The following is a 27,734-nucleotide window of genomic DNA, read 5'->3' on the forward strand; positions in this document are numbered from 1 at the left end:
CAAGCAATTTTAAGCAGCAAACAAAGGGTCTGACCTCACTCAGACACATTGTTTAGGACCCAAGCACAGACCATGGGACCATAAAAGCAATCCAGTGGAGCAGGCAGCACACTCAGCTGTGTAAGACTCATGGCCAAGTGCCAGGAACTCCTCTGTTCAGCTCCCAGCACAGCCTCTGACTCTCTGGGTGGACTTGGGCCCTTATCCTAGAAACTACGACCCAGCACAGCACTTCCTACTGGATGCAGCCCTACCAACTCCAGCAGCACCACGCAAAACCACGAGCACATGGAGGCTTGAACTCTTTAGAGCCCAGTTACCTGACATTTCAACTTTGTGCTAAGGAAGGAGAAAGAGCTTAGAATAACTTACCTCTGCACAACTATTATGTGGAGCTTTAGACTGTCAGCCTCCAGTACAATCTTAGGGCACTGTAGGAGCCTTTTAACATATATTTTGCTTCCCAAACACACTTAAAGGGAAACGTGAAGCCAGTGATCTCATCCTTTCCATTCAGAATGACTTGGCAGCAGCCAAGGAATCATGCAAAAGCTTGTAATGTTACTAAGTTCTCCCCTTTATAACGCAACCCAAAAAAGCCACAGACTCACACCAGTACATCTTCCCTCTCCGACTCCCACTTAACCTGTATTACTTTACTCTTTCACCCAGCTGCTGCGAAAGTCATTTGTTCTCAGTTGCTTGCTAAGGGTCCACTAATGGAGATTCTTTGATGACCTGGAAGGTTATCAATACATGTCTCCTACCGAGCTCCTTGCTGCTAGAAGGATGGACAGCATCAACTTTCAGCAATATACTATAGAAAAAGAAGGAATAAGAATTATTTTTGAAGTTCTGAAGTTGCTCATTGACAGACCTCGTAATTCAAATAAAGGTACCTGCACATGTAGAAATTAGCCACCAGTAGTGACAGGTTGGGTGAAAGGATCTCATGAGCTTGACGCATCATTTTGGAATCTTTATCACAGTATTGAAGTCAATTAACACACATTAACAGGTAAGATACACAAATACATGGTAGTGTTTCCAAGGCCATGGCCTTTAGGGCTCATTTCTTACACAAGTCTATGGGAGTTCTGCAATGATGTTACTGAAAACAGTTTTGGTCAACAATGTATAATTTTGGAAAGCTAGGAATACAGTCAAGTGATGGGGACAGGCTCCTGCAATATGGCCATCAAAGGGCCCCTCTTAGCAGCTGCAGATCCACATCAGTCCAAACCACTGCATTTCACTGCATTTTTATACATTAGCGTAACAGCACAGAAGAGACTGAAAGCCACTATGTTAACAGTGTATCCCAATGTGAGACACTACACACATGCAGATTTCACACAGCAATACACAGAAAGCTAGTGTGATGAAAAACAAATCACTGGAGAGCAAAATTTAAAAAATGTCCTAAAATGTGCATTTTATTCCATATCATTATACAATGTTTACATACAGGTATACTTTTAAAACTGCTCAAAGAAAGTGTGAAAAAAAAGTGAGGCGAATATCGGTTTATAAATTCCTCCCCCTCCCCAAAATCCACACAAATAAAATACATTTTAAAACAATCTCTTCCAAATTTATGTTTTCTCCTGAATTTATTGAATCTTTCATTTCAACATGAAAAATACAATCGAATGAATACTCAAGGTGAAATGCTGACCTACACTTCTGTATTGAGTTGCAAGAACACAATTTAAAACCTCCAGAAGCCTTCACTTTTCTCTGTTGCTTACATACCTTTGTTTTATTGAATTAGAAGGCACAGAAAGTCCAAATCCTCACAGATCAGTAAAATTCTGATTAAAATAAATTACTGTGCTGGACAACTCCTGACTTGTCTGATATCAAACAAAAGAATTCAGCAGAACCTTTTGTTCAAAATAGCACCATTTCCACCTGATCTCTCTTGAACATGAATTCAACAAAAGTTCAAAAGAATTTTTAATATTCTTCTTGTTAAAAATTGTAGTTGGCACTTGAGGTGGGACACTTTCTGCCAGAGCCAGGATTCTTCAAAAGACCAAGCATACTGAGTTGCTGAACTCTCTACAAAGTGTAGGTAACATTTTTGTTGGGAAATGGCACATTTAAACCATAATCTAATATAGCTTAACCCGCATATGGCTTGCCCATTTTGGTGTTTCCCTGACCCCTGCCTGATAATTTAGCAGATGTTCTTGTGACTGTGGTGAAACTAAAATAAAGACATGTTTATGGGGTTTCACGGCAAGCAGGTGTAAAAATAATAAAACAAAAAATGTGGTTGCTGCTAAGAAGGTTTTCACATGTTGTTTAACTCCAGTAAAGTTTGATCCAGCATCTGATGCATACTAAGGTTTTCTTCTTTGGCATGTGCCACTTTCTCTGTTGTGGGATTAGAAAATTAAAACATGAATAGCAGTTCTTTGAAGGCACTGATTCTCAGAACATGAAGGCATGCAATCATCATTTCTACTGGAGGGTTTAGAAAGTTAAGATATGTGCATGCTCATAAATACCAATGTCCCCAAACAACACAACTAGACAGAATTTCAAATTAATAAAACAAATGGCAAGGAATGCAAGTTGAGAACTGTTTACAGCTGCATTTGTTAAGAAAATGCACTGCCAACAGTGATGCAAATCTTGCACGTTCTAGAAGCTCTTTGCTTATAGGAACGTGGGATGGTGAATGGCTTTTTTTTTTTTTTTTTAAAGGAGGGCAATAAAGAACTTAATTAAGTTCTTTGCAGATCCATACTTTAAGTTTAATGTAATTCAGAACTTGCAAAGAACAAAAAAAATAAAACTAATCTCTTCTTCAGTGAAGTGATCTTTAAGAAATTTATTTCTTCAGGAAAATAAATAAAATCAAAGTTAGTAGCTTTATGCTGCATGCACACTTTCATAGGACAGTCATTTTACACACTTATTTGATACAATAAATGAGCACAATGTTCTAGAGCTGCATCCTACCAGAATCCAGTAATAGTAACTTCATACTAATGCAAGCATACCTTTAAACTGACCGGGTATTTTCAGATGGAGCTCCCATTCCTAGGTTTTGGTTTGGTTTTTTTTATTTTTTTTTTATTTTTTTTATTTTTTTTTTATTTTTTTTTTTTTAAGTCAAATACAAGCCCAATTGATAGTAATGCAAAATCACTGCATTAAAGTCTCCAGATAACCAAACAGCTATAAGTATCCTCTATGTTCGTTTTCAAATACAGAAATATGAATCCTGGTGAACATTTTTCTCTCATCCATGTTCTAATAAAAATCTCAGGGCCAATTCACGATGTTTGGTAAACTGCATGTCCTACTACAAGGCAGGCTGTTACTTTTTGGATACTGTTAGCGAAACGCTGTAGCTGTTTACTGAAGTGGAAAGGAGCTACTGCACAGCCAAAGGGCTTACTGCTCCTCCCAAGCAGGTGTGCATACAGATAATGAAAAGCCTCATCCAGAAGAAGCATTTTCATAGTTTTCCAACAGAAATTGAGAATTTCATCCATTAATTTACCACAGAATCAACAGCCTGAAAGAATCAATTTCTAGGTTTCTTGCTTATTTCTACATTTACTGATTCATTCTTAAGGAAATTTGGAAGAAGCAGTTTTTAAACAAGTTAACAATATAGTCACACTAAAGTTTAATCCTCATTCAATGCCAGCTTTAGTTCATTAGTTAGGCGACTGTTTTGCTCAAGTTGCTGGTAGAGTTGGTCTGTACAGGCAGCAAGCAGGTTAGAAAGGAAAAAAGAGGCAGAATGAAGACAGATTAGACAGAGAAAACAGTTAAGTAAGAGTTAATAAAGAAACTGGTCACACCACAGACAGTTCAGTAACATACAGAGAAACATTTTACCTTTGTTTCTAGAACTCTAGTAACTAAATAGCTACTCCAAGGAACAGCTCTTCTAATCTATGAAGAACTGGCTAAGCCTCCAGTTGTGGGGAACTGCTGTGAGAGAGGAAGAGGGAATAGCCATGGAAGAACTGCAGCTATATTCCTAGAGGAATCAGATCCTGCTTTATGTACAGTGTGTAGAAGATCTGTTTTATGAGTGCCATTTTTCTTTGTAAACTATTTAAGATGTGATGGAACTTCACCTGTCAGTGGAGGGAAAGCAACTGCGTCAAAACGAGGGTAAGTAACAGCAAGGAGAGATGCTGGTAGCTAACTACCACTAGGCCTGACTGAGCCTGTACTCCTTTCCTGTGGAATCCGACAGCTGAAATGGTATTTTTGGTAGGGAAACATACTTCTGCTTTGATACCTTTAAATTGTCCAGTTGTACTTTGTAAGAAAACAAACCCAAACATTCGGTGAAAATGAAATGGAAGCGTGAAAACCTACGTTGCTCAAATACAGCAAAGGGAGAGGACAGTTCACGTTCATGGTCAAAAGAGAACAGCCACAGCTATGTTGTGACAGTGAAGTTAGTGAGGGTTGTTCTACAGAGTGAAAGAACATTCCATGATGGTTTTTGACTGTCTTGTTTTCTCAAATTGTCCATATTCTTCTCAATAGTCTAGAATCAAACTGCACTCCTCACCTCTTGATATCAGATTATTCACCTACAGGGAACGACTGTTTCTGATTCTTTTCCACAAGCTTCCTAACAGCCTGCACAGAAATCCTCTTCCCCTGATGGCTTTGGACGCAGCAACAGCAAAGCTCCGCAGCGAGCTGGTCTGTAGGACATACTTCTGTGGTGAGCAGCAGCTCCTCACAGCTTCCTCCCCAGCCCAAACTCCAACAGCCAGCTCAGTAAAACCAGGGCACATTTCAGAGCTCTGATCCTGGACTGGTAACAACTGGGTCTTGTCTCTCTTATCAGGATAATGTCACATATATGTGGAAAAAACATCAAAACCTCTGAGTAACTAAAATTTCACTTTGTTTGGCAAAGTGTATTTAGTTGTTATTCAAACATGACAACATAATTTGAACTAAGAACTTGATGCTTACCTTCATCACAGAAAACTCTCTTTAACTGAGGCAGAGACTTACAGTATTTCTCAACATCCAAAATGAGACTAAAACCCCCACGTAAAGGATGGAAAGCATTTACCGAGTGTACAGTCAGCCCTTGATTACTCACAAGCAGTCTGTCTAGGTTGCAATTTACCACAGAGGCAGAGCCAAGGGCTGGCTCTGTAGGCAGCCACCTTAGGCCAAGCAGGGAGTACAAGCTCTGGTGCAGACCCAGTGAGGCTCAGCCTTAGCACAGCAAGGAGCCCAGGCAATTGAGACATCCCAGCCAGCCTTGCACTGCTGTCAACAAGCCAAAAGTACATGACACATGGACGGACCTTGTGGGATGTACAACATAACGCACAGGTCAGGTCCAATAGTGACAAGAGTGCTGAACTATGCTGCAGTGAGAAACCACAAAAGCCCTGTGGAGTCATTACCAGCACAGCAGGGCCAGCTAGGAATTCTGTATGCAGCTACCTGGGCATCTGCATTGCATTGCATTGCCCATTTCCAGTACTCCGTCCAGCAATTCATCACCCTACAGTGCAGAGAGCTGTTTATGTGTGTTTGAAGGAGAAGGGAAGATTTAAATACTGATGTTCAAAATTACTGTGTCAAAACTCACCAGGTTCCTACACTGGATTTTGCTTTTTTTACTTAAGAAACAACAGTATTGCAAGGAATTGAGGGAAAAAACAACACTGCTGACACAATAAACCACAACACACAATAGATTAAGGGGTGGGAGTTGCTGTAGCAAGTTACTCTGGCTCAGCTGACAAGTGGCAGCTGACCACATTACCCATGCCTCTTGCATTTGTGAAGTTAACCACGTCAGCTTCAGTCATTTTACAAGTGCTCATTCCATTACATTTGGTTAACCTTCACACTAAACATTTTACTTTTCAGTTGCAATACACACAGTGTATAAACCCACTTACTGTATCTCAATTGATGAGTGGTTAAGTTATTGAACTTTATAATCTGGACTACCTGTGACTGCTGATACAAATCCTGTACTTGAGCTTCCCCCCCATAGCCAGTAACATTAGGACATGTGTCATGGGATAAAAAACAGATGAGACTAAGTTATCTGAGGATGGCAGGGGGGAAGATGAGGTGTCCATTTGCAAGCCTTATTTGGAAAACAGGTTTTGGGGAGGGGAGGAAATCTAGCCTAGATTGCACTGCTGAATAATCTTGAAGTCGAACAAGAAAGCCACGTCTACATTATTCTACACACTAAAAACTAAAGCTCAGCTACACTATGATGAGTCTATTTAGCTGTGGTGACTTAGGAACTTCAGCAATATATACAGTGACAGGTATAACCAGAAATCAATCCAGTTTAAACTGATTCACTTTAATGTGAACTGGAAAATAACTTCTTTCATTGTGAAAAAAATGAAGTTAAATAATGCAATAAACTCTCCAATTGCAAATAACAGTACAAAAAAGCAAGGTGTCAGTATTTAATGCTTCATCCTTAATTAGGCACTGCCAAATCAGCTGAAAGCCAATGTTTAGGCTTTCAAACCTGAAACGTGTATCTTCCACCTCGCAGCAGGATCATTTCATTATTAGTGTAACAATGAGAGTTTTCCTACCCCAGTTCTGAAATATTTCTCATGAGTTTGCAATTCAAACTCATAAGTCTGAGCTAAGGACGAGAGTGGAAAGCTACTGGAATCTCCCTGCTGAACTTCCAATCCTATTGTGCCACTCAAGAGAAGTACATTGGGGCAGGGAAGTTAGCAAGCAATGTCTTTGCTGAGTAATCGAGGTGTGAAAGAGGGGAAAACTTTTTTGAGAGACATTTAAAGGACTATTTTTGGGTAAAAAAAAAAAGAATTTGAAGTTTTTTATATTGCCCCTTTACATCTGTCTCAAATATTTAAGATAATGAACAAACACACTTATATAACGACAGGAAGTCTTCAGCATCAAGCTAGGAGAAAATTTCATACTTTAAAGTGAAAAAAATCTGGAGTCAAGGACTTAACTTCTCTCTCAGCCATGCTCCCACGACCAAGTGACCCCAAGGAAGTAGTGTCCTTGCAGATTTTGGCCTAACAATAGCAACTGAAAAAACTCCCATTACATCTACTTGTCATTTTGTCTGCCTCAGATTTTGAGAAGGACTAAGATCATAACTGGTCAGTTTTGAGCTCAAAATACCAAGAGTAGTATTCTCATCCCATAGACTGCTATCACTAGCTTTGCATTGTCAACATTCAGGCAAAAGTGTTTGCAGAAAAAAATGGAAACACCAAAAAAAATTAAATCCCTAATGGCAAAAAAAGCAATTTTTATTAATAACTGAAATAGTTATTTAAATAAATAAAAGGCAAGAGAAGAGCAAAACGGATAGAGCTGGGATGTTTATTTTACATTGAGAGATGTAGAGTTTCTGTACAGCAGAGCACAAACAGAGCATGTTCTGAGACAGGTGCTAGAGGAATAAAAGTCAACTAAGGCAGAAGACAGGACAATGAACCCATGAAACATCCAAAGCTTGGAAAGATGTTTTATCCAACCCGATGAAGATGTCTTTGCAGAAGTGAAGCAAAGAAAATTATCTGCATGAAAAGAAAAAGTGAGATAAGGTAGGAAATAAAAAGGTGCAGTAAAGACTTCCAAAAAAGCAGCAACAGCACAGCAGAGCCCAGCATGCCAAGATGACTACTAGAGAAACACCACACCATGCTGGGACTGGAATGCTACAGTAATGTCGTGTACCAGTAGAGAACATTTTAAAGTGTGTCTTCCATTTAGAAAGACCCCAAATTGAAGAAATACTGTAATCTCTGTACAGAGCAGAGAAAAAAAGAAATCTGTTTGCTTGATAAGCCACTGAGCAAAAAGCATATGGGGGACAGAGGTAAAAAAAAACACAAACAAACAAACAAAAAACCACCAAAGCACACAAAGCAGACAAATTAGACCCCTACTAAAAAGTTGGGAGAGGGAAGTAATGAACATATATAGGGGTGAAAAAAAGCAAAGGAAAAATATGTAAAATATGGGTGCATGCAAAATACATTTCAAGTTCTGAGCAAAGCTTATGCCTTGCTGAAAGCATGCTAGCTTCCAAAACGAAATGCTGGGATTAAATGTCACACCTCACAAGCACTTGAGAGCCACAACTCTTCCTCTTTCCCATGTCAACTTTACAGGTTTCACACAAGTGAAAGGTATGAGCATGGGAAGATGGATTTAGCATAGCTGACCTCTGTTCAGAGTTTTAGGTTGATGGAAGAAGAGTCAGTTTGTATCAAACACTGCAGGGGACTAGTCACACCTTACAACTGATCACTCTCCTCCTTTCCTGCCACCTAACACACTCGTTATTTTTCTCCTTGTAACTAAAGTTGATACTACCACATTTTTGGTATACGCATATCATACTACTATCCTCCACAAAATATGCAGAAGCAATCTAATATTCAATTGTCACTTTTATAGGTTTAAATGACAAAGTATTTTAAATCAATTTCCACATCTGTAATTTAGTGATAACAGCTGAAATTTTCAGAGCAGTTAAGGAAATTTAGATAAACACTTTCACTGTCGTTAACAGAGAACACAGCTAAATCTAAATTTCTTTGAAAATTTTACAGGAACTTTGCCAGAGAAAAACTGTGACAGCAGAAGAATATACTCTGAATGCAACACACACCGAGGCAATTTTCTTTGGTAAACTGAACATGATGGGCCTAGTAGACGATGCTTGAACAGAGGTGAACTGAAAGCATACATGCAGAGCTACAAACAAAGGGCAACCACAAGACACAAGGTCTGGACATACAGAATGCAAGTGTAAACAGGAGCTTATTAGGCAGCTTACAAAATCACCATGAGTATTTACCAGGCTAGGCACAACACTCACCCACACTCTGCCACGGTAAAGAAATTGTTCATGGTATTTTGTACACCTAGTCTCGCTAAAGGAACACGTCACCCGCTACAGAGGGAGTATAATTTCACAAGGCCGGAACTGCGCAATCAATGAGGGCAGGGAAGCAGGTGCAGGCACAAGCTGGGATGACATTTACATGGAAGTCATATCGTTGAGAGCGTGGTCCAGCTCCTCACTGATGGCTTTGTACTTCAGTTTCTGAGCATATAGCTCATCTAACATTCCCCCCAGGAAAGGCAGAGGTGTGCAAGGAAATGGAGTGTGATCACGGGATGGAAGGTGAAGGTGGTGGCATGGGATATCATCCAGAAGCCGTAGGAAAGGGGAAGAGCGCACAGAAAGAGGTGTCGCGACAGACAAAACAAAAATTACAAAATTAGAGAAGAATTAAAAAAAAAAAAAAATCAACAGTGAATAGTTTTATGTGACAAGTTCATTAACTGCAATGCCAATGCGGCAATCTGTGATATGGAGAAAATGAAGGAAAGAAAGTGTACAAGGGAAGTAAAATCCATGTTTTGCTGCCCTGGATTTTTGTTTTAACAAACATTAGGAGGGCACACAGGAGCTAGGGAGAAAAGATCCAAAAATGGGGCTCAAGGAGGATGCTACCATTTACTTTCTACCACTTTTTTTTTTTTAAAAAAAAAAACACTGTGGTTTGTGTGATGTCATAAACTCAGTTTCTTACAGCAATTTTTGTTCCTTCTAAACACTTATCTTTCTTCTCTGCTTCCTTCCTGCGTCAGCAATCATAAATTTTCAGCAGCTACTAGATATTTTGTACCCTTTATGCAGAAGTCAGCCTGCCATGCCAAGCAATCAAGCTTCTTAAAAACCTAGACTTAGTGTAATGCATGTAAATAGTAAATTCTGTATAACTTTTAATTACAAAGCACTACTGAATTATTTTGTCTGGAGGGAGAAAACACATTCTACTGTTCTACTGCAGTTCTGAAAGATTTATCAAAACCTTAAAACAAACTCTCTGAAGCTAAATAAACTGTCCTTCTGATTATGTATACAATCCATTAGCTTTAGTGAAAAACAGCAACTGGTCTATGTCACAAAATGCCTGCCCTGACCCACACTTATCACAGCAATAAATTAGGTTAGCTTGCTACGTTTCTAATTATTACAAGGATAACACAGTTCTTCATCAGCTTTTTAGTATAATTGTAATACTTATCACCTAATTATTTACCCTATACATTTATATACCTCCAAGTAGAAGAGTATAAAGGAAAAAAATGAAAGTAGTCTTGAGAACATGAGAGAAAAAGGAACAGGCAAGAGCAAAACGCTGTTCACCTGAAGCATTTAAGTTACCAATACATTTAAATCAGAAAACATTTTGCCTATTTTACTCTTTAGGCAGACCCATTTATATAAGCAGGCCAAGTTAGGTGAGTAGAATTGGGTACTGAAAAAAAAAAACCCAGCAGGAGAATAAGAGATCTGTATTTCCATAGTAAGTGAGAAAAACAAAACCCCATACCTTCTAGGTCATCAATGCTCTTCTCCAGCTTGGTTACTGACCTCTCAGCAAATTCAGCACGGGTCTCAGCCTGAAGTTGAGAAAAATACAGACTACTTTAGGAAACACACATATAGTACTTACGAATAGAGGAGCAACAATTCAAACGAGGAAAAATGTACAATGAGAGGAGGCAAATAATCTAGTGATACTAATTATTAGGAGAGACATTTAACAGTAACCCATCTCCAAAATGACATGTTCATCCTTAAAGCATCAAAGTAGTGTTTGTATTAAAAGAATCAAAGTTGCATAGGAAGATGCATTGTAAAGAACAGCTCTAATTTTACCTCCTTCAGTTTGTCAGTCAGGACTTTAATCTCCTCTTCATATTTGTCTTCTTTCTGCGAGTACTGTAATTAGAAAAGGATCACTGATATTAGACTAGGTAGTCTAAATATGTCAAAAAATACCACATTCAAGACTCTCTTCTAATAGATCAGCTGTATGCAAGAAATTAATATGGGTATAACTAAATTAATTCCACTTACCAGCCTGTGGTAATACACAGTTTATTACAAGAGCCAAACTTCCCTTGAGTTATATTCCAGTGCTATACGGTGTATAGGTATGTTCTTTGAGTAGAAATCAGTACTACAGTTTTAAAAGAGGAGTGGCATTTGGAGAAATTTAATGTTAGCACAGAAGTGGTATTTTGAGGGACAATCTATAAATAATATTTAATCCTGTCAGACTACTGAACAGAACATGTGGTCAAATAATACTGACCTATTTGGAACTAGAAGGAATACTAGGTTCCAATAAGAGCCAAATATGAATTGAGTAGGAAGTCCAAATGCTTCTACTGACAATGGCCTTGCTGAAATGATGCAAAGTGATCAGCACGTAAAGAAAACCCCACAGGCCAATCCAGATGACAACGTAAGGGACACATTCTCACATAAGACTCTAGCCTACCTTCTCAGCCTGAGCCTCCAGCGACTTCAGGTTGTTGGTCACAGTTTTCAACTCCTCTTCAAGCTCAGCACATTTGCTGTTATTTCGGAAGGAAGGCAGGAAAGGGGCGGATGGAAGATTCAGTCAAGCAAAAGAAACAGGAGAAAACAGGGGGAAAAGATAGAGAAAAATGAAAACAATTACAGAGCAAAAGAACAGCCTCAAAAGCAGCTGAATCCATCACAGGTTGAAAGCAACTCTTTATGATGCCAAATTCCATTTCAAATGTACACTAAGACGATGACCAGACAGAAATTATCTACAGCCCTTGGCTTACATAGAAATATTTACATAGCCTTTACACGAGACAGTTCAGCTTCTTTTTGGCTGCACAAGAGATCAGTTTTAAAGGTAAAAATGAATAAATAAACAAAAAAGAGACCAAAGAAAACCACCAAAGCAAGATGCAAAGAAAGTAAAGAGCGTAGTGAGGACTTATTTGTTACTACTGAGCGAGCTAACTGACTATGGAAGCTGAAAGACCTGGGTTGCAGTTAAACCTAAAAACTGTTCATTAGTATCAGTACCTTATCCTCTGCAGCCATTAATGCTTTCAAGGTTTGATCCATTATTCTTAACTGTTCTTCCAGCTGTCGGACTTGGCTGTTAGTGAACACATGAAATGCACAAAAGCCATTCACAAAATCAGTGTGCAGATACAGCATGCAGTGACAAAACACACGCGCACACACATATGAACACATTTACTTTGGCGTTGACCATTTATTTCAACCATTAGAGTAAATGAGCAAAACATAGCTTTGAGCTGAACACACAGTGTACTGCCAATGTTTCATGCCGTTACAGTTGTCTTGTAGCACCTCACACACATCTCGGGGCAGTCCAACACTTACCTTTCTGATAGTTCAGCACGTTCCTCAGCCCGTTCCAGGTCACTCTCAATGATCACAAGCTTACGGGCCACCTATAAAAAAAGGTAAATCAGGCGTATTATGTCCCTGCAGCACACATCACTTGTTTCTAGAACCTACAAAGCAGGGGGTTGGGCCTCTTTCCCTTTTTCGGTCAACACGTGAGTTTTCATTACGTGACACCTTCATTATTTGAGTCTTTGTTATCGGACGTTTTTCAAGACCTCTCTTTCATTCACCAAAAGGCAACTTAAAAATCTTCTTCTCCCTAAGAGACCAGGGAATACTCTCAACCTCTTTAGTGCAAAGATCTGAGCACAGATCAACTGCCACCTTGTCCCCTGAGGTATCTGGGTGCCCATTTTTCCTTCCACAGCTCCGAAGAGCGATGCTTGTGATCTTTTGAACTTAAAAGGCAAAGGGGAAAAAAAAAAAAAAATTACAGGCACAGCCTAAAGGGCTTTAGAAACAGATGACCTGCACTCAAGAACTGACCTCTTCATACTTGCGGTCAGCCTCTTCAGCAATGTGCTTAGCTTCTTTAAGCTGGATCTCCTGGATTTCCATCTTTTCTTCATCCTTCTGGGCTCTATTTTCAATGACCTTCATTCCTCTGAAAGATGTGAAAAACAGGAAATGCAAGGTTCAGGGCTTGCCAGTTTATCTCCAGCTCTACTACTACTCCAGTGCGACTTTCAGACAGGTGTATTAAGGTGAATGAAGCACATCAGATACTTGATTCTCCACACCATAGATCTAGTCCCGTGCATTCACACTTCAGAAGTTCAAAGGAAAGAGGCGTGTCTTAGGAAGAAAGAAAATGTACTTTGTTTAGGTCTTACCACAGTTCAGCTGTATTATTCTTTTTCATTTTAAACTGAAGGAAAACTGATCTTCTAGAAAGGTAAATAAAGGGTCTTGCTTCTAAAGACTTAATAAGATGACTAAGGACATCTGTGCTTTTACACTGATCATGAAACAGCATGTTACAATCCCTGCAAGACTGACAGGCATTGTGTTTATGGGCCAGATTCCTGTGAGTTTTGTCATGTCAGAGCCCTAGAGCACTGAAGCTCTCTGTGCTCTGCATAAGCAAGTTTAACTCCTTCATAACAGGAAACATTGCATATTGTCCCTTCCATGCATGTTTGACCCAAACTCTCTTAACTATCTCACAATGCACTGTGAGTCTCAGGTGTTTTGCTTTTCAACAGGCTGCCTCATTAGTGAGACAGAAATACATATGCAGAATATGTAGAACTCCTTCCCAATAAAAGGTACTATCACAGATATAAAATACAATTTGTATAAGTAAAAGAGAAGGTCTTCCAAAGCCACAAATCTTGAGTTTCTAACTTACATTAAGTCCTGCTGGAAATCCCAGCCTAAATCTGAAGAAATTATTGTGCACTCTCTCCTTTGCTCACCTTCACGTACCAATCTCGCCAACAAGAGAACCAATGCCTTTTCCAGCTCTTTGCTATTCTCCAAGCGAGATTTTCTACCCACAATGAAATCATGAATTGCCCGACAGCACAAGAGTACACATCACCCTCAAAAAGTTGTTATCCAAACAGAGAAGGCTGGGCTGGGCCAAGCAGTTTTCCCGGGATGTGACACGATACATCAAAAGCGTCACCCCACTTAAATCTTATCTTTACAACCGAGACATGAAAAAGAATTCAAGCCTACACACACATTTTGGACATCCCAACAGACAAGCTGTAACTGAAGTCCATGGAGGCAAAGAAAGAGTGGATTACACATGTTCAGAGACATAGGAGTGGTTTAATTTATTTCTCTAACTCACACCTTGGCAATTATAATCTTTGTCATAAGGGTAACGATCCATTCAAGAGTGGCCCCACCCACCTTTCGCTCTCATCTGCAGCCTTCTCAGCCTCCTCCAGCTTTTGCAGGGCAGTAGCCAAGCGCTCCTGAGCCCGATCCAACTCTTCCTCAACCAGCTGGATGCGCCTGTTCAGAGAAGCTACTTCGCTCTCAGCCTAAGAACAGGAAGAACAGAAATTAATTCACAATCACTTCTTGTAAAAGATTATCCCACATACCTGCTAGTGCCCTTTAATAGCACTTCAGTAATTTCTCACTTCATCCACTAGAAAGCCCATACACAGAGATGTACATGCCCTCATTGAATTGTGACGTTATTGCTTAACGGAGGAAAAAGTGATTAATGCTTCCTTTAAATGAAGCACATTAAGGACTGTACAATTTATAAAGAACTGCACTGGAAGAATTACGCATCGTTCCCCACGTATTTTCTGCTATTGTAGTTGCAGCCATTAACGAATTATAGTCCCCTCCTCCTTTTTTTAAAATCAAATCAACACAAACTAATTACCCAATCTTCTATGTTATCCCAAATCCTTTATTTATGACCTTCTGCCATTCTTTGATAAGAATTGTCCCAGTATTTCCTTGGGTTCCATAAGAAGGGTTCAGCGTAAACATGCAAAAATACACTTAGATCAGCATTTGCAATGAGACAGCTGACACAGAGAGAGCACAACACTTAAGAAATGCCCGAATGCCCACAAGTCTTGTTTACAGGCAAGCTATGCAAGAGCTGACAGAGAAGGCACCAGCAGAGGCTACATCTCGGAAGGGCCCTGGTACAGGCAACAATTGCTTAAACCATCCATTTTTTTTCCCCATACTGCCATGCTCAAACTTCCCCCAGATTTGCCTCTCTCGCATTACCTGCTTACTTAATCTTCTGTATAACAACTGCAGCTCATCTGCCTCTTATCATTACAAGCTTTGACTTCTGACATTCTCAAACCTACACCTGCTTAAGTTGCAGAATAAGTTCTGTAACAGCCTTCTCATAGTAACCTCATTATTAAATGTTCTTTCAAAAGGATATTAAGCACAAAATATACACAAAAAAGTCATTATTCTAAAAAGTTAATTACTGCCAAGAATAACAGTTACTCTTAATTAGTACTGAAAACAATCTTGCTATATATGAGGCAGTACACATCTGAATTTCCTGTGATGTCTAGTGGGTGGGGTGGGGGACAACCCTCTATCAAAAGTAAATACCAAAGTATAAGTTTGGTACTTTTTCTTTGATTAAAAATTTAAGGAACTGTTATTTGTTGCTTTTACTAACCAGAGGCAGCTGGATACAGTCGACCACAGCTAAAATTTTGTTGTACATAACAAAATTAAGAATAACGTACACACCAGACAAGTAAAACAACCCTTGACATAACAGTAACATTGCCCCACTAGAATGACTGGAAGTAACACATCAACAGGGAAGCAAATATATATTTGAACATTAACGAGTATTGGCAGCGAACATGTAGAACCAGGAGTAGAGATCCAAATTAGCCCAAACATAAAATCTTCAGCTATGTAATCAAGCAGTAGTACTCCAAGCCTGTATTTTCAGACTTCTGGCTTTAAACAGCAAGAATTTGAACGTACTGATTTGAGAAAGAAAACAACCTTCCATAAATGTTACCCTTGGGAAATTTGTCATGTTACAAGTTAATTATTGTCATGGCAAGACTCCTCATCACGATAAGAGCATACAATATACTTAGAAAATACAGGGTGACTAAAGTTCAAGTTTTTACTTCCTGCTCCAGGAACTCAATAAGGGTTTACCAACCAGCCTTATATGGCCCAAGTTATTCTTCTGCGGAGCAGGCCTGCTCTCCTTATACGGTAAGGAAGGAAAAAACCCCAGTGACATTAAGAGGCGCTCCCACAGCTAACAGACAAACGTAACCTTCTGCGTTTTTGCCATAGCACTTATATACCACATATTTTTACAATGAGCGATGACATGGGTAAGTTACCATCGGGTGTTAATTATTACCATTGTAAGAGAGATTCTGTTTTCCAGAAGAGGGAAGAAAAATGCATTCTGAAAATGTGATTACCAACAGCCCCTTGAGATGCATGCACTCAAGACAGAATAGATTCTTTTTTAAGGCAATGGCTGCTAGTCACAGTCTTGAAACTTTTAACAATCTGGTTTAACAATCAAAAGCTGTGAGCTGTGATATGTCTTGGCCACAGCTTTAGCTTTTTCATTGTTTGCCTATCTGTACCTTGCACAGGAAGAAAAAAAAACAAACCAAAACAACCCTAGCTGGTCACATGCTATACATGTAAGGCATTACACTAATGGAAGGGTCAGATTCACACATCAGCTTGCTCGCTGCAATGTTCTCAAAGCCTCCCTCCTCAAGCATTCAGAAATACAGCTGCAACAATAAAAAAAATCCGCACATCGCTAGTATTATAGAAGAGGCACAGGTCTACATGCGTCTGTGAGTTCAGTCTTCTGCCTTTATTCACCCCAGCACTGACGCCTCCAAACAAAAACTTAAACACCATGTAAATGCACTCTGCAGAACTCCACATCACCCGCATAAACCAACTTCAGGGAAGAGTCAAACATTAACCTTTATGATCCTAAGCCTTATAACAATGTGGCTGAGCTCTAATGAGAAGACTTCACCAGCAAACTGCAATCACTCCCCCAGTGCTATTCCTTCTGCCACAAAAGGTGAAAGAAAAGCTTCCCATTTTAACAGGAATCCCTCAATATGCTGTTTAGAACAATACGTTACTGAAAGTAGGAAAATTGGTGTCCTTTACTCCACAAAGCTTAGAAAACACAGCGTTTTTTTTAAAGACAGAAACCCTTATGAAACAAGTTAGTGACTACGACATGATCCCTCAATGAAAAAAATGGATATGTGAAATGATCTGCAAGAATGCAGTAGTTACACAAGCATAAGGAGCCATATTTTGCTCCTTGGGAAGATCACCTGCAACTAACCAGAAGGCTCTTCCCTTGAACTTGCTGCCCAGGATATGCAGAAAGCCCCACACTATAAGGAAATTAAATAATCACAATTTTTTCTATTGTAATAAACTACATGAATAAGAAATTTGTCCTTTTGCATCACTTTTATGCAACCAGTGAAGACACCAAAATCGCCGCAAAGGACACTGTACATTTTATAGCAGGAAACATTAAATTAGAGCTGCTAGAATTCTCCAAGGTCAGTGGGCAAAGCAAACAACCACCTTATCAGTTTTCTTCTGTAACTGCAACCCATAACTACACCTCTCTGCTACGCCAGTCTGTGCTGCTCACACTTGATCTTGTCTCTGCCTAAGACTGTGCCTACTGTTCCTTTCCCATCTTAGCTAGGGGTTTTGACACGCTGAGCATACTACAGATGAATAGTGACCGGGATGATATAATCACATTATTGTGGTGTTTTCAGGTACTGCAGGTAAGTACTCAGACATGGCCATCTCATGTTCAGTCCCAAGTACATAACCTCTTAACAGTCAGCATGCTGACTTCCCACAGTTGAACTCTCTTGGATGGGATAACCAGGCAACTGGCACATGCAAAAACAAAAAAAATATTCATAAGAGCTTGCTCAGAACCTAATACAAACCACCCAATCTCAAATACCTCACCTAAGTTCAACCTCATTCCAGCTCAGCGTTTTGCTGTTGGCCAACAGACCTAGTGCGGTCTACTTAGGCACCGCAGCTTCATCTGCCCCACGCACCACCTGGGCTCCCGAGCCGGGGAGCACAGCACTGCGGGCCCAAGGCTGCAGCGACCCGCTCTTCACCTGCGCCCCGGGCCTGCCCGCCGGGAACCGCGGCCTCCGCCCGCAGCGCGCGGGGGGGACGCCGCAGCGGCCGGCAGGTAACCATTTTGTCGGAGACGGCGATGAAGGAAGCAGCCGCCCGACCCGCCGGCCGGGGAGCGGCGAGGGTCAGCCGCGCTCCGGGACCCCCGCCCGGCGCCCCCTCCTGCGGCCCCCAGGCCGGGCTGGGCCGGGCCAAGCCGAGCCGAGTGGGCGGCCCTACCTCCTCCCGCAGGGCCCGCTCCTGGTCCACGTCTCGCTGCAGCCGGCCCGCCCGCTCCTCAGCGGCGTCGGCCTGCTCCTGCAGGCTCCGGATCTTCCTCCGCACAGCCTCCAGCGAGCTCATCGCCGCCATGCCCGCGTCTCGCCCGGCCTGCACCGCCTCCCTCCGCCCGCCCAAGCCCCGGAAGTCCTCCCGCGCCGCAACGCACCGCACCGCGCACCGGGGCGGGGCTGCCGGCACCGAGCTGGGAGCGGCGCGGCGCACCGCCGGGGCGGGCACGGCGGCCGGCCCCAGCCGGGAGAGGGCTCTGCGACGGGAACGCGCCGGGCCGGGTGGGGCCGCGCCGCGGGGACCGGCGGGGCGGCGGCCGTCGCCAGGTGGGCGCACTGGGGCGGCAGCGCCCCCTGGCGGCGCAGCGCGAGCGAGCTCCCGCGGGCCGCCCGGGGGCCGGGGCCAGGACCCACCTTCCCCCGCTAAACCGCCCCAGTATGAGCGTAATAAAATGACACCAAGCAACCTGCCCCCTGGCCTAGCTCCTGAGACACGGGGAGAGGAGAGGGCGCTGCGGCTGCCCCCTCCCAGGTGAGGTGGCTCCGGGGCTCAGAGGATGTGCGCGGCTTTTGCGAGGTGAGCAATACCGGCGAGGTAAGGTTTCCTCATCCCCCTGCGTAAGGCGAGTCCACCCCAGGGAGCTGGCACTCCCTCCCCTGCCCGTGTCTTTCCTAAGGCTTGGAACTATCCAAACTAGTAGGGCAAATACTGGGTCAACTGCAATGCCCCAAAGATACTCCGCATCGCCCAAAAAGACAGACATGCTTAAAACGTCTGACATATTCCATACATACCATTAAATACAGCATTTACCTTGATGAAAACAAGCCAGACGCTTGCCTACCCTCTGCCTGAGGGATGACTGCAAATAAAATTACCCTCAACTAGCTTCCAAACGCTGTTTTCCAGCAAAGGAAAATGGCATTGGGACTGGCTGGGAAGACCTTTCATTTCAAAAAGGGAATCTAGTAGCATTTTTCCTGCCTTCATCCTAGGCGAGCTATTTCCAAATAGTCTGCATACTTTTCCTTATAAGGAATATCTCCCCTGGATCTATATGCGGTGCCTTTGAACAAGTTAAATAAACGTCCTGCTAGGAAGCTGCCTCTCATCTATGCAGCCATACAAAGAAGAAGACAGACATCTGATCCACATTATACACAGAACTTCTCTCCCCCATTCCTGTGCACGCTTATGTTCAAGTTCTTGAGTTCTCTTTCAAAGCTATACAACTTAATTGCCATACTGAAGTTAAACCTTTTTTATCCCTTGTTCATTTTAGAAGTAAAATAAGATAAAAGCACATGTTGTCTTCCATGCAAGTTGTTTTTTTGTAATATTTCCCCTTCTAAAAGTATCCTTCCTCCCCCTGAAATACTTTGCTTGCTTCATCTGTGGCAACTCTTTTTATTATGGCTTTGAGGTTAATTTTTACAGCTGAATTATAGGAAAAGGACGGTCATTGCTTTGGCAATACTGTGGTTTCACCTAATCCTGTAATTCAGACCTGAGATTTACTCAGAGAGAATTGGATTGTACAGCAGCAGCCATAGAGATCTAGACCTTAACTGCAGAGACAATAAACTTGCATGGTTCCATGCATGCAATACATTAAATGCATGTCAGGGGCAGACAGGTGGGTGGGATGAGGGCCTGGGAGAGGCACAAGCTCTTGCATTATTACCATATAAAGTGCTGAGCTATATATATCTCCCAGCTTGCTCCCAGGATCCCTGTCCTCTGAACTGCAAACCGAGCAAGTATCATCTTCCGGACAACTTTCTCTCACACAAGACTGAACTTTTCTTTGACAAGTGAAACAGTTCCAGTGATTTCCAGGGGGAAAAAAAAGCCCTAGGAGAAGAGGATCTTTTATCTCAGGGACCAGTAAGTGAGCCAAACTAGTATCTAGCAACAGTTCTAATGCGCGAGTGCCTAGGAACAGCTCCCTTGAAGACAGAACTAGCAGCCCCTGCTCTTCTGGATCTCCCTCTCCTGGATCTACTTGCTATTGACTCTCTGATTCTGCTTCACTATCAAGATAGCATTGTTCCAGCCTGAGCCGTTTTCCCCATCACCTGAACGGACAATCCACCCTTTCTCTACTTTCACATCTAGAGCTGCAAGTACACACAAAAAGCATGTGTCAAGTGAGCAGAAACCCCATCAAGTGCCTCTGATTGATAGTGTGCAAACCTCATGCAAGGAGGCCGTGCTGTGTTTCCCACCTCGCTGCCCAGGAGATGCCTGGACCCTGACCTCAGCAGCGCTTTGGAGCGAAGCTTTCGAGCGCTGCTTGGTAGGAGTCCTGGCTGTCCTGTGCAGAGTGTGTGGCTTCTGTACTAGGGTGGTGGTGAAAGGGATCGGGGTAACTTACATCTGTGGCCTTTTTGTCAGCCAGTTCCAACTTTTCCTGTGCATCTTTAAGGGACTCGGAGTATTTGTCCAGCTCATCCTCAGTGCCCTTCAGCTTCTTTTGTAGAGCCACCAGCTCGTCCTCCAGCTGTGATATGGGTCGAAAGTGGTGGAGAGGGGAGGGCGGGCAGAAAAAGGTGCAGCAGGCAACGTGATCGTGCAAAGGGAGAAGTGCAAGTGCAGAAGAGACAGAAAAGGACAGACGGACAGAGAGAGAGAGAGAGAGAAGGAGAGATAGTTAGATTCTCTTTGCTTGCAGCAAGGGCACGATACCTTGGCAGCATTCTCCTCTGCGGAGAGGAGGCTATCCTCAGACTTGTGTAGCTCTTCCAGCACTTGGTCCCTTGCATCCTCCGTCACATGCAATTGCTTTTCCAATTGCACAATGTCATCCTCTAACTAGGTGCACAAGAGGAAATACAATGCACAAATATGTTTCTCCCTGGGCTTAGAAAAGTGGGAAATTAATTTTTAAATCCCCTTCCCTGCTTCCCTCCTCCTTCAGAATCTCCCAGAAACGTGCAACCAGTGTGCCCCCCTCCCCCAAATGAATAAAGCCCTAGGTGTAAAGGAGTGAGGCTGGAGAAGGCCAGGAAAATGGGACACACATCGGCGGCGGGGGGTGCCGCTGGAATCGGACAAGTCTGCCGGGTGGTGCACGGAGGGGGCGAACACAGCTTTAAGTGTTCTTTGTCAAAGCACAGCACGTCTGTCCATTGCTAACCAGGTGCTCGAGGCAGCCTCTCCCAGCTGTGCCCCTACGACAAAGGCACAGAGGCCATGTGGCTGTCCCAGGGCCCCGCTCCCCAGCTGGGGTGCTGGGGGAACGGCTTCCTGCCGGGCCCCCGGGAACCTCCGCCAGGGGCTGCCGGGGTGAAGCTCTGCCTTAGGAAAAGTTCAACCAATTCTGCAGGGGCTGGGGTTGGGGAATGCAACAAGGTACATTGCGGAGAGGGGGGGGGGGTGTGGGTGTGGAGAAAAGAGAGCGAAAAGAGTCGCCTAGAAAGACTCGCGCGCCGGCGCTGGCCGCGCCCGGGCCCTCGGTGCAGACCTGCTTGCTTCTCTCCTCCGCTGCCTTCTTGTCCGCTTCGGCCTGCTCGGCTCTGTCCAAGGCGTTCTCCTTGTCCAGCTTCAACATCTGCATCTTCTTCTTGATGGCATCCATGGCGGCGGTGGGCTAGGGCGCGTCCCCGCGCGAACTGCACCCGAAAGCAACACTTGAAAAGCTGCGGGACAGCCCCGAGACCGAGACCCAGCCGCGGCCCCCGGGGGAGCGGCGCGGAGCGGCGCGGAGCTGCCGGGCGGCGGGGCTGATCCGTGCGGGACGGGGCGCCGGCGGAGTGCAAGCGGCGGGCAGGGAGCGCCTCACACATATGTACTTTCCCAGGGGGCTGACTGCATTCCTCAAGACATCCGATACTTTTTTGGAAAGGGCTTTTTTTCTTTTTTCCCCTCCCTCTCTCCTCCGTTCGTCCCTACCCCTTTCCCTCTCTCGCTCCCCCCCGCCTTCTGTCGGAGGCTCAGCGCTCCCATTCGCTGCTGCCTGCCATTTGACCGTAGATATGACTATATATGGGATGCGATGGGCGAGGTAAGGCGGGGGAGCAATTTGTTCCCATTTCCAAATAGGCAGGACGGGACGTTTCGCTGCTACTCCTGGGAGGGTAAAAAAAAAAAAAAAAAAAAAAGGCAGCAGCAAGCCGGAGCGCGGGGAGCGGAGGAGCCGCCGCGCAGGCTGCGCGGGGCGGGCAGGGCGTCGGGGGGACACCAGCCCCGTGCCGGAGCCGTCCCCACCCGTGAAAATCAACGTGTTTGAAAGCAGGAGGGTGGCGGAGCCGGCCGCACTAGGCGTCAGGGGAACACGCGGGGCTGCGGGGGGCTGCAAGGGGTTAACTGCACGCACGTACGGAGTGAATGCGTTTTAAGACTTTCCCCCCGCAGCCAGAGGCAGGGGAGGAGGGGAAGGAGGGGGTTCTGTCCTGAACAGTCAGGCTGCAGCAAGTGCGGGCGGCGGGGTGCTGGGCCGGCCCGTACTGTGCCGAGCACGAAGAGCACTCAGCTGAAGAAAAGGCCGAGGAGAGTTACGACGCCCCTCAACTGGGACAGTGGTGGGTCGGCTGCCCTCCTGGGGGCAGCCGAGCCTGGGAGAGGCTGGGACAGAGAAACTGGCTGGAGAGGCGTCTTGCACCCTCCGCCTGCTATGCCAGCTAGAGATGGGCAGCAGAGAGAGAGACAATTAACAAAATAACATATAATTAAGTGGAGACCTATTTTTGCTTCTGGCGGGTCTCTCTCATCAGCACAGCGAGCAAGACGCAACACGCTCCGTCCCCACAATGCACGCTCCCTTGTACGGTGCAGAAAGTACAGGGATGTGCACGAGCCCTACAGGATTTGGGCTGCACAAAGAAAAATTAAGCAGCCTCTTTGTCCGCGCTCAGTACTTGCAGCAGAAAATTCCTCCCTGGTGCTGTCACTGGATCAGCTGAACTGATGTTACTTTGCAGCAGGAGGGAATGTCCTACGGCTTCCGGCCCGCTGTACTTGCCAAGGCAGTAAGGGATGGATTTGCAAAGCAGGCCTTGCAGGCCAGCTCCTGGAGAGCTTCAACAAGCTGCATCATGAAGCTTCAGCTCTGCAAGACAGAAAAGCCCCCTGATCAGGGTTCAAACCACCAGTTACCTTCCCCTACTCCTGAGAAAGGCCGTACTCCGAATTCAGCTATGAACTATACAAAATTCAGACAGGCTCACAACTAGGCGCAGGGATTCATGTGCATTGCTACTAAAGAGCACGGAAGACCATTGGCAAAGTAGAAGCTTTCCTTATGCCTACTTAAAGAAAAGATGATTTCTCACTGCATTGGTTTAATAACCAAACTCCTATGACAATAAAATAATAAGTAATAATAGCAAAAATTATGAAGTAAAATGTTTCTAGAGGGTGAAATTCTCTTTTCTATACAGACAACATTGTTCATTCATCCCTATCTATCAGTTCCAAAAAAATACAATTTGAACCCATCAAAATATAAACAGCATTGCACTGTTACAGAATGTTTAAAAATGCCAGATAGATAACAGTGTTGAAAAAGTCTGCAGATTTAGTCGCAGCCAACTCTAAAGTGTAGTTTTCCTCTTTACACTTAACTTGCTTTTACAATACAGCCAATTAGAACAGATTAAGGCCCTTCCGAGGTAAGTATAGTGAATATTTAAAAGACACCTAGTTACATATTGTTCAACAACCTTATGTAATTCATATTCAACATTATGTAATGTATCAGTATGTTTTGTTCCCAGTTTAGAAAAACTTACTCCTCTGCCACAAAAAAAACCCTTAAAACATGTAGTATGTATCATGGCTGGGAATTCACTGAAGTAGCTCTTCTGGTTTTGGGGAAAGCAAATGTCTTGCGAAATTAAACAAACAGTATCCTGTCTGGCTAATTTAGGAGTGGTGCTGATAGGCTCTTAAAGAATTCCTGTGCAGCTCCATTTTTCTAAAAGAATGTTAGCCATGACATGGGAGCCTCTGGGATATGTGAGAAAGTATAAGGTATGGGGAGAAGGAAAGGAACTCAAAGTTTTTAAAAAAAATACCTGGAGGATGCTATCACCTCCACAGAAAAACAAAATCTTGAGATTCCACTTCCATGAAAATGTCCAATTAATGAGCTTTGTTTATATCAAGATGACCCTGTTTATATCAAGATGATCCATGGGGCTGAACTGGCCGACGGTGATTTTTTTTTTTTTTTTTTACCTCATAGAATATGAAAAGTACAGACATGTGTAAACATGCTTGCTATACCTTTCATTAACAATTTCAATTGCTTGGAAATTTCCGTTCCATCTGGCTAAGAAAGATAGGCTTGGAAATCAAATAGCTCGTACAGTCTCTCCCTCTTTAATTGATATGTGAAGACAGACGGTATAGAAATTATTTTTGCATACTGAAAAAAAGATGGCAACACAAGCTTTGCTTTTCTGACATAATACCAATTCTGTAATGTTACTTGTTACTTTTTTTTTTTTTTCACCACAGCGGCTATCTCATCTCTCGCTGAAAAATGGTGTAGGAACTCCCCAGCAGCAGTTTTACTTGCTTCTGGGGAGTACCTACTGCACTCGTTTTGAATTCTGTTAATTTAATCAGGCTCTTTAGAAAATCAAGACAGCCAACACAGAACCAGAGAACGCTGTACTGGTTTTGAAATATACTACTCCTCCTGTGAGTAGGTGATGTTGCACTTCAGCCTTACTGACAACGTGGCATCGTTTCCCAGAGCAAGGCTAGAACCCATTTATGTCATGTCATATATCCCTTGACATAGGCAGAAATTTGCCTTGAGAAGGACCTGCTTCTTTGTGCATAGATCGGGTTGGTCAAAGGGAGTTCACACTGTTGATTCTGGTAGGTGGATACGTTCCTTTGGAGAAACTTCAAACATTCCCTTGGAATTGCTTTTCCTTTTCTTTTTCTCTCTTTTTCTTTTTAAAAGGAATATGCAGGAAATGACACCTAACTTTATACTACAACTGGTTCTGCCAGTTCTATGAAAACGTGCCTCTTAAAAGATGATTAAGGATTCAAATTAGGTCAGTCAGAGTGAACTCATAGGCCTGTATGTGTCATTTGAAAAGTGTAATGTTCCCTCATGGGGAGGCAAATATAAATAAAATACAAACTAATTTCTCAAAGGGCTCTGAGACCTCTGCAGCCCTTGTAAAACTGAAAGGTTCATTTTGGACAAAGGAAGCAGCAACATGAGTGTGGCATATCATAAAAAACACAGGAAACTGAAGACATCTGTATTCACGTAGAAAACAAATAAAACAATAGATACTAATGAAATTAGGCAGGTTTTGCCACTACAGTTAGGGTATTTTGTCCTGTAAGGATCTCTGAGAGCTTTGCACTAAGGGAGCCGAGGGACAATATTTCTAAGAGAAGTGTATAAATGGCAAAATTTCCCCTGAGAGAACTGGTCACATATGCTCCAGCCATAAGGCAAGAGAAGGCCCTAAAATAGAAGGCAGGAATCCCGATGGTCAGTTCTCTGCACAGCTCAGTAGGCAGCAAATGAGTACAGAAATACCCCTGAACATACCAGTCATGCTTAATAAATACATGCTGTAACTCCGTAAAAGGTTTTCTGTAACATTTCTAAGGTAACAGTGAAGAACATTTTAGCTTTCATAATTAGGAACTACGGGATGATTTGTTGGAAAATGAAGCTTTGACTTCTAAAATTATTTTAGTAATTTTCCTCTTTGGAACTAGTATGTTTCTGTCCAGTTTGTCATCCAAGAACTTTGTGAACTCCTTAAGGGTAAAAGTATTTATAGTACAGTCTTCTGCACCTGCCCTGATCTATAATCCAAGGGTCTACTCAGATACCACACGAAATGCTAAGAAGCTCATGACCTAACTCATGACCTAAGATCTTAAAATAGCTCTGAGAAGGTCTTTTTTTTTTTTTCTGTTTTTTTTTGCAAGACTCCTTTCACCCTAATTACACTACTGTTATTCACTACTTTTCAGCTGAGCCAACATGTCTCCCAAGGTTTTGTATTGTGTTTCCTTTTTAAATCAGATTTGCTTTAGCTGGTAGTTATGAATTACTAATGTCATTCTCTGAAAAAATAAACAAAAAACAAGTAATGCAAAGACACAAACAGAAGAGATCACTTTTGTTAAGATGTTTTCCCACATCCTTCTTTTTATAGCTTCAGAGAGTTTTAGGCCAAAAAAGATAAATAGATCATTTAAAACTGTTTGCTTGTATTTATACATTGTTGGTTTTATGTTCCACTCGGTGAAGTCTCTATTGAAGTCACTTACTTGAATTTGACTACAGTAATCTGGTGTTTAAAGAATAGTCTTGCAAAAAAACACCCAGTCCACTTTGATTTAAAGCATGCCGTTGTGAAAGAGAAAAGAAGAACACTGGAGAGGACAAGTAACAGAAAAGGGCAAATAATATGTAATGTGGGGGAAAGAAAAAAGACTAAAATCAAGTGTACCCAAACACCAAACTGAGAAGAACTGTGAATCAACAAATCCAAAAGAAAGTGACTCTCTTGGTGAAAGAGCCCAGTCATAACCTTACACTGATGCAGAAATTGCATTAAATTTTGTGGATCTCCTCTGATTTACACTATGCCACATGATATCAGACCCAGTTCTACTGAATGCAAGGTGAGAAAAAAGTTGTAGAAAGGCCCACTGTCCTGGACAACAAGAAGGCCTATACCTTCAAAAGACATAGTTCCATCCGCTTGTTAAGCAGTTCATTTGCCAATGCTTTGAGCTATATATAGATAAATACACTATCGTTGTAACATCTACTGCCACATTTACACGATTACAAGCTGTGCTGAAATATAGCTTTGCAGTTTTGTTGGGGATTCTTTTTTTTCCTGGCAGAACAAAGAAGAGTTACCATTACATATCCTTATAAGATTTATGTTACTGATCTTATTGGTACAGCAAGATACAATGACAGTAAGTAGTGCAACAGAGCAGGAACAGAAAAAAAGGAGACAAGAAACCTAACAATATTTCTGATGTCCACCCCTTCACACAACAGTACAGAGGGAGATGCTGTAGAGACCTGTCACGGCAGACAGCTATTTCCCTTCTCCTGGCTGCAACTAAGAAAACTGAAAGTTTTAGGAATGTCCTGAGATCATATAGCAGAGTTCATAGCAGGGAATGTACAGCAGTAGCAACTCCTGAAGCACAGCAGGCTAGCAAAGAAAAAGCTGCTCCAGTAAGTGAATCAGCAGAAGCTCCTGGGCTGTACATGTGAGCACTCCTCTCCTGCCAGGAATTAGTTTTTGTTTTGTGGAGGTTTTCAGTTGTCACACAACAAGGCATCAATGTGAATTTGGACAGGGTGACAGGGTGTAGGAAAATATGTCCACATTCATGCAGCCTAAATACAGCCTACCTGCTTATGACTGATGACCTAGGAAACTAGACAAGTCTTCATAGATTCCTAGCCAAGAAGAAATACCAGCATGGGGAATTTCTGCTGCGTGAATCTGGCTCTTGGAAAAGCAAATTTTCTGATAACAAATAGAGCTATCATTACACTTGATCTTCAGTAATT

At 42.8% G+C, this 27,734-nt stretch overlaps 1 protein-coding gene across 3 annotated transcripts; it reads right to left on the reverse strand.

Annotated features, from left to right (window-relative positions):
- Window positions 1-1,409: 1,409 nt before the first annotated feature.
- Window positions 1,410-21,967, reverse strand: TPM1 (tropomyosin 1). Of its 3 annotated transcripts, none has more exons than XR_011048929.1 (10): window positions 21,666-21,967; window positions 20,577-20,702; window positions 14,138-14,271; window positions 12,761-12,878; window positions 12,248-12,318; window positions 11,355-11,430; window positions 10,727-10,789; window positions 10,398-10,467; window positions 8,870-9,114; window positions 7,492-7,559 (listed from the first exon to the last, which is right to left on the reverse strand). XR_011048929.1 is itself a non-coding variant. In XM_068409825.1 (10 exons), exons 1-10 carry the CDS (start codon window positions 21,777-21,779, stop codon window positions 7,556-7,558), a joined length of 855 nt encoding a protein of 284 aa, XP_068265926.1. In that variant the 5' UTR covers window positions 21,780-21,967; the 3' UTR covers window positions 7,492-7,555. The 3 variants fall into 3 exon arrangements, 2 of the variants coding, with proteins under 2 accessions (XP_068265927.1, XP_068265926.1); XM_068409825.1 differs by having other exon boundaries at window positions 9,036-9,114; XM_068409826.1 differs by lacking the exons at window positions 7,492-7,559; window positions 8,870-9,114 and adding an exon at window positions 1,410-2,382.
- Window positions 21,968-27,734: the final 5,767 nt, after the last annotated feature.

Source organism: Nyctibius grandis, chromosome 11 (genome assembly GCF_013368605.1).
Source record: "Nyctibius grandis isolate bNycGra1 chromosome 11, bNycGra1.pri, whole genome shotgun sequence".
In the NCBI taxonomy this organism is placed as follows: domain Eukaryota; kingdom Metazoa; phylum Chordata; class Aves; order Nyctibiiformes; family Nyctibiidae; genus Nyctibius; species Nyctibius grandis.